Source organism: Gopherus flavomarginatus, chromosome 24, assembly GCF_025201925.1.
Source record: "Gopherus flavomarginatus isolate rGopFla2 chromosome 24, rGopFla2.mat.asm, whole genome shotgun sequence".
In the NCBI taxonomy this organism is placed as follows: domain Eukaryota; kingdom Metazoa; phylum Chordata; order Testudines; family Testudinidae; genus Gopherus; species Gopherus flavomarginatus.
The window spans coordinates 15988324-15995648 of record NC_066640.1 but is presented as its reverse complement, the minus strand read 5'-3'; the positions used below and the strand labels follow the sequence as shown (position 1 = coordinate 15995648).

Genomic DNA, 7325 nt, shown 5'->3' with positions numbered 1-7325 from the left:
CAGGTTCCTTTAGGGGAGACCCAAGTGAGGTTCCCAAAAATGCCCCCCCCCCCCCAAATCATTAGTCACTTCTGAAAATCAACTGTGATTTTTAAATACCATCCAATATGCTAAGTGTTAACACAGATTTGCTCCCAGTCTGCAGTACAGAGTGATTTTTCTCCAGTAAATGTCACTATATTTCTATATCCATTAAAGGGGTTGTTAAATAAAAGGAAGCAGGCATAACCAAAATTGGGTGAAGGTATAGCTGAAGGTGGAGGGATGGACACTAGGCTATATCAACTCCACTGTAAGCCCAAACTTAGTAGCGCTCGAGTTAGCAGACTCTGGGATTGTTAATCTAGCGCTGGAGCATCTATACTCATTTGTAACTCCAGGTTAGGAATTTCTGAACCCTGGGCCTGAACCTGGGGCTCTAGCGTCTACATTGCTGAGCCCAGCTATACCTATCCCAGACTTCCTAGCACCATCCCAAAATGTGGGTGCCTTAGTCCTGTTTGTGGTGCAGTGTGGGAAAACTTGACTGTCCACCAAACTTGACTGTCTAGAGGACAAAGTTGGCCCATGGAATTGTGGGATATTTTTGGCAGACTCCCAGAGCACAACTCCAGTGGGGCTGCATCTACATTGCAAAGCAATAGGGCTTGAACCCTGGGTGGCAGCTTGACTCAGGCTTGGAACCTCCATCCCCATGGGACTCTGGGTTAGTGCTATTTGCATGTAGATGGAAGGCGGGTTAGGCTTGAGCTGGAGTTCAAATCCTGGGCTACAATGCAGTGTAGACGTATGACCTCTAATAGAAACACAACAATATGACATTTACAATAGGCTCTCTCTCAGGCTTTCACAACTGAGGCCCAATCTGGCAGGGCCTGAATAACCCACCTGAGACTTTATCCATGGCAGAGATTACTATTTTCTTCAACTCCAAGGAAAATATATTTATCTGTAATCAGCTTTTTCTAGATAAGCCCAAAGCAAGATCAGGTGTGTGGAGGAGAGAACATTCCTCCCAGGCCACTTCTGACATGAGAGTAGGCTGGAAGAACAGCCATACTTCAGGCAGAAAGACACACATGTTGAAGGATTTGTCACACACGACACCAGAGAAAATTCAGCAGAGTGTTGCTGTTTAAACAGCACTTTTTGGCTTTCTAACCATGTTGCAAAGGTGAAGCCTGTTACATAAGTACCAACCCAGTTACTCATGACTCACAGTGGAGTAAAGAAGAGTGAACTCTGGGCTCAGCATCAGCAGCCCAAACTCCCAGCCTTGTGCTCTAATCACCAAGCTAGGGAACCTTAAACCTTTTCACAGTATGGCCCTCACCTGAATAGTCTCATGGACTAATTCCTCTGATTTGTGAGTGTGTGGACCACTGTCTCGCCCTGTAACTGCAGCAGCAACTGTTTACATTGAAAATTAACAGTGGGAAACTATTTAATATAATTTTTGCTCTTTTAATACAAATCAGTAGATGGAAAAAAGGAGGAGAGCCAACACTCAGTGACCAGCCAGCTCTCTGCAGACCACTGGCAAGTGGTCTATAGACCATAGTTTGAGAGCCTCTGCACCAGGTTACTTCTCAATAAATATAAAACTGAAGTAAATGGTCTGGTACATAGTGGGTTTCTGGAGAAGGATAGGCAAAGATTTTGGGAAAAAATAATTGTGTACTTATAAGGCATGTTAGAATTATAAACTCTGTATTAAAAGAGTCTGTATAACCCACAATCTGGCAGAAGTGGGACTGTGCAAATATCAGAATTATTGGATGTAGTTCCCTTGGTTGCCAGGAAATGTGTTGTGATGCATTAGTTCAAGGACAAACAACATTTAAAGAATGGAGGAAAAGCATCAGAGTCTGTATCCCACTGGAGCAAGAAGATGACCAGACCTTTGGAACACAGATCTGGACTGTAATCTTAGGCACTGCAAAGGCCAATGGTTAACATAGCATACCCTCTCCTGCACATCACAGGGCTGATCTCTAGTTGAACTGAGTGCGTAATGCTCTTTTTTGTCAGGGGTTCTATTGGGATTGAATCAAAGAATGCTAGTAAAATTAAGATTTTAAAAAGAACCATATCATTTTCAAGGTGGCTTTTAGCCTTACTTGTAGAACTGATGTGGCCAGACAACTAACACTAAAAAGAAAGGACTGTTTCAGTAAGCCTTAGATATGACTTACGCACTTCTAACTTTAAGAAGTCAAAGTTAGTATGAGCATGAAAATATTTCTTGTTGTTATGACTTTTAAAAGTGACATATCATCTTGAATATCACCCAGAATGTAAACATCAAAACAATAAAACAAATCAACACTGCAGGCTGTGAAAGCGAAACATTGCACTAAAAAAACCCTGAACTTGCAAAGACTATGCACTCAATAGACCTATAGACCGTGCACAAAGTTAACCATTATTAGAATTGAGCCCTAGACATTAAATCTAACTGCAGATGAATGCAAAACAGACTTCTGATTTTTTCATTGTAAATAAGAATGTAAACATTGACCAATAAACTAGATTTTAAAATATACATTTTTTAAAATATTGTTATAGCATCTTGGGTAAAGATATCTGTATACAACATTTTTTAACCAGGGCCTGGAAATTAAGTGATGAATTCAGATATGTAGTAAAAAAAATGAGATTCAAATACTGTCACATCTTAGCCATTATAGGAAAAACATTTTCTTTTAAATCTGTAAAGGTTATGAAAACAAACTTGCAATTTCACCTTAACCAAATTAATTTCCACAGACTTACAGCAATGGCATGGCATGCCTCTACTCAAAGGAAAATAAGTGTAGCTTTCCAGACTGCATGATTTTGATAAGGTCCCAGATTCTGGCTCACCAACAGGTTTAGCCTATTCCTCAAAAAGGTCAGCCTGTTGCAGAAGCCCTTCATAACTGCAACCTAATGAGGAAGTGGGGGACTCATAGCAAAAATTGCATGCCCTCCCAGGCCACATTCTGGTACTAAGTGGGATTAACCATGGCTAGCTGACACTATGGTCCTTGTCTACATTGACTACAAAGTTGGGGTCAGCATTGCCTCAGCTAACCAGATCCTTAACATTTGTGTTTCTATACAAGAATGGTTTTTGGACTGCTGTCATCTATCTTGGTTTAGAAACCAACAGTTAAACTGGTGCAACTTTGCAGGGCAATTACACAGGCCTGAAGGTGCTCATCCCAGTATTCAAGGCCCTATACATCTCCTGCACTCCAAAGTGTTACATAAATGTTACGTTCTTATTTAATAATCTGCCATCATTCAAATTCCCTTTTTATTCCCCTATCTGCTGCTGCTCAGCCTGGCTACACAGGGTTGGATGCTGGGGGGGGGGGGGGGGAGATGGGTATTGGGCACTGGGGGAGGGGGGCTGGCAGCTGGGTGCCAGGCATGGGGTGGGGCTGGGTATTCAGCAGTGAGGGAGGGGGGCTGGGAGCCAGGCATGGGGGGGCAGGCACAGGGGGGGAACTGGGTATTGGGCACTGGGGGGGGGCTGGGTATTGGGCAGTGAGGGAGGGGGGCTGGGGGCCAGGCACGGGGGGAACTGGGTATTGGGCACTGGGGGGGGGGGGCTGGCGGCTGGGGACCAGGCATGGGGTGGGGCTGGGAGCCAGGCACGGGGGGGGGGGGGCAGGCACAGGGGGGGAACTGGGTACTGTGCAGTGAGGCAGGGGGGCTGGGGTCAGGCACGGGGGGCGGGGCTGGCGGCTGTGTCAGGCACGGGGGGGGGCGGCCACTGATCACGGGAGGGGGCCAGGCACGGGGGGGGGGGCTGGCGGCTGGGAACCAGGCACGGGGGGGGGCTGGGTATTGTGCAGTGAGGGAGGGGTGCTGGCGGCTAAGTGTCAGGCACGGGGGGGCGACCATTGATCGGGGGGGGGGGACGGGGGAGCTGAGGACCAGGCATGGGGGGTGGGGCTGGGTATTGTGCAGTGACGCAGGGGGGCTAAGGTCAGGCACGGGGGGGGGAACTGGGTACTGTGCAGTGAGGGAGGGGGGCTGGGGGCCAGGCACGGGGTGGGGGGCAGGCATGGGGGGGGGAACTGGGTACTGTGCAGTGAGGGAGGGGGGCTGGGGGCCAGGCACGGGGTGGGGGGCAGGCATGGGGGGGAACTGGGTACTGTGCAGTGAGGGAGGGGGGCTGGGGGTCAGGCACGGGGGGGGGGACTGGGTATTGTGCAGTGAGGGAGGGGGGCTGCCGGCTGTGTCAGGCACGGGGGGGGGCGGCCACTGATCACGGGAGGGGGCTGGGGGCCAGGCACGGGGGGGGCTGGGTATTGTGCAGTGAGGGAGGGAGGCTGGGGTCAGGCACGGGGGGGGGGGGGACTGGTTATTGTGCAGTGAGGGAGGGGGGCTGGCGGCTGTGTCAGGCCCGGGGGTGCGGCCACTGATCACGGGAGGGGGCTGGGGGCCAGGCACGGGGGGGGGCTGGGTATTGTGCAGTGACGGAGAGGGACTAAGGTCAGGCACGGGGGGGGGCTGGGTATTGTGCAGTGAGGGAGGGGGGCTGGCGGCTGTCAGGCACGGGGGGAGGCGGCCACTGATCACGGGGGGGGCTGGGTATTGTGCAGTGAGGGAGGGAGGCTGGGGTCAGGCACGGGGGGGGGGGGACTGGTTATTGTGCAGTGAGGGAGGGGGGCTGGCGGCTGTGTCAGGCACGGGGGGGGGCGGCCACTGATCACGGGAGGAGGCTGGGGGCCAGGCACGGGGGGGGGGCTGGCGGCTGGGGACCAGGCACGGGGGGGGCTGGGTATTGTGCAGTGAGGGAGGGGGGCTGGCGGCTAAGTGTCAGGCACGGGGGGGCGACCATTGATCGGGGGGGGACGGGGGAGCTGAGCACCAGGCACGGGGGGCGGGCGGCGAGTGACCGGGCCCGGCAGCTCCCCAGGCCCGTGGGGGCCGGAGCGGGACTGGCTCTCCGCCCGCGGGGCCCGGCAGGTGGATGTCGCCTCCCTGGGGCCCCTCCCCCGGCCGCGTCCCGTCCCGTCCCCAGCCAGACTCCGCGCCGCCTCTTGCCGCCGCCCGCTCCCAGCTGACAGGGGCAGCCCCTTGTTTACCGGCCAGGAGCCGCGGGCTGCGAGCGGCCGCCGAGGACCGGGACCCCCGCCCGAGGGCAGGAAGGGGCCTGGTCCCCGCTTCCTGGGCAGGCCGGGCGCTATAAGGGGCGGCGGCCCCGGGCTCTGGCCGAAGATGCGGCTCCGGGCTCAGCCCCGCGACCCCTGAGCCCGCGGCCGGGCGGGCGAGCGCGGCGGCTCCGGACCATGGCGCTGACGGCGGCGGCGGCGCTCGCGGTGGCGGCGCTGCTGGGGGCCTGCTGCGGCGCGAGCCGGGGGGAGGGTAAGTAGCGGGGCGCGGCGCGGCGGGGCCTAGTCGGCGCGCGGGGCCGGGCGGCGCCGTCCCGCTCTGCGCCCCTCAGGTGGGAGCCGCCCGCGCCACGCAGCTCGGGGGAGGCGGGGACGCGCCGCTGGGTCCGGGCCCGCCCCTGGCCAGAGCCGCTCGGGTCACCCCGGCCCGCGGGTTTCCGCTGCGCTGCCCTGGGCTGTGGGGAGCCCCCGGGCCCTGGCTCTGCCGAGCTGCCTTTCCCCCAGGTCGCTCGGCAAACGCACATCCCCGGCACACGGCACCTGGAGAGCTCCGGGAGCCGCAGGCTCGCGGGTGAATCCACAAAGACCCCCCTGCTGCGGCGAAAAGCAAACCCTGCTGCGCCAGCGAGTGGGCGCTCGGGGCCATAAGGCAACTCTGGAAATGGGAGTTGGGGTCCCCCGCACCCCTTTACCTTGGTCCCCTGCTTCCCAGCCAGTCTGCCAGCCTCCGTCCCAGCTCCCCTAGTGCCTGAGCAGCGAGACGTGCAGAGTGCCTGGAAATTAGAGCAAAACCTCCAGGACTCCTCGCCCGGAGCTGTGGACCTTCTTACCTTAAACTGTTTTCTGTCACAACCAGTGTATTTCTTAAATGTAGGTTTTCGGGTATGAAGTATAATTATGTGCAGGAGTTGTCTTAAACTAACAGAAAACAGCCTCCTGCATGTCTGAATTTCGAAGGGGAAGTGTTCTTTGGAAGCTCCCAGAAATTCAGCTAATGTGAGAAGTACCTGCGTGTAGCTGAGATAGCCTTTTAAAAAGATACTGTGGGTGTTTATTTTGAACAAAAAAAATTCCTTTCAATAGATTTGGTCATGAGTAAAATACCTTACTCCTACTTTGCTTGGCATACTCTAGTTGGAGTTATGTGTTTTTGAATTTTTATTATATTTTGATTTGGGGATAAATGAAAAATCTTTAGCTTTCTGAGTTGCTGGTAACTTTACCTTAGTGGCCATTAATATTTACTTCTCAAAAGTTTTTTTTGAAACGGGACCTCTTAAGTTGACTTCTGAATCAGGTTCTAAAACTGTTTCTCTTAAATGTGGCATTTGGCATGTGAAGGGGGTATAATTGTATCATGTGTCTATATATAAAATAGGGAGCTGAGAGACTTAGCCCATCCTTTTCTGTTGGCATTTACCCTACAAGTAATAGAGGGGTAGCCGTGTTAGTCTGTATCTGCAAAAACAATGAGGAGTCTGGTGGCACCTTAAAGACTAACAGATTTATTTGGGCATAAGCTTTTGTGGGTAAAAGTACAACTACAAGTAATGCCTTTGTGGGTGTAATTTGTTTTAAATGTGACAAAGCATGCTCCTCTAGCCTTTTCTATGCCATGTTAGAGGATTCTAAATGTAGTTCCCCCTCACTTCTCTCTTTTTTTTGGTTAATTTCAATGCCAGATATAGTTCCAGAAGGCTCTTAGCTCAGTGTAGCCTTAGAACTGCAAGGGTATGAAATTAATCACAAAAATATTCTTTGGCAGGCCTTATAGTCTACAGGTATTAAAAGCAAGGGTATAGAGAGAGGTTACATTAAAACAATAATAGTAAGAACCTGCAGTGGGGGGATTGGGGAGACTCTCAAATGAAACTCACAACTATTTTAGTTAGCTAATGTCAGACCATTGTTGTCTATGGCTGATTTTGGTGGATAAGGTTGCTTAAAGAAATTACTTTAGCTAGAGTTTGTTGTTTTAATGTAGAATGTTTTTGTTTTTATAGAAAATGAAAGGACCCGCTAGTAAATATTTGCATAAAGAGAACTAAGTACTGAAATTTGTTCATTTAATAACTTTCATTGTACTTGGCACATTTCCCATAAAAGGAAGTAATATCAGTAGGGTGGTTCAAAGTCCAGATACTGCAATGATGGACTTGTCACATACATACAATAATAAAAGGTACAAAGTAGGAAACACCTCTGACTGCTGGA

At 52.0% G+C, this 7325-nt stretch overlaps 1 protein-coding gene across 3 annotated transcripts in view; it reads left to right on the top strand.

Annotated features, from left to right (window-relative positions):
- INSR (insulin receptor) overlaps positions 1-7325 on the top strand; it is a 121934-nt gene that overhangs the window by 12075 nt on the left and 102534 nt on the right. For 2 of the 3 annotated variants that reach the window (XM_050933999.1, XM_050933998.1), the window contains exon 1: positions 5283-5364. The exons of the other annotated variant lie outside the window; for it this stretch is intronic. In XM_050933999.1, the coding sequence (XP_050789956.1) occupies positions 5289-5364 (76 nt within the window). In that variant the 5' untranslated portion in view covers positions 5283-5288. Of the gene's footprint in view, positions 1-5282; positions 5365-7325 lie in introns of those variants that run through there. 3 annotated transcript variants of the gene reach the window in all.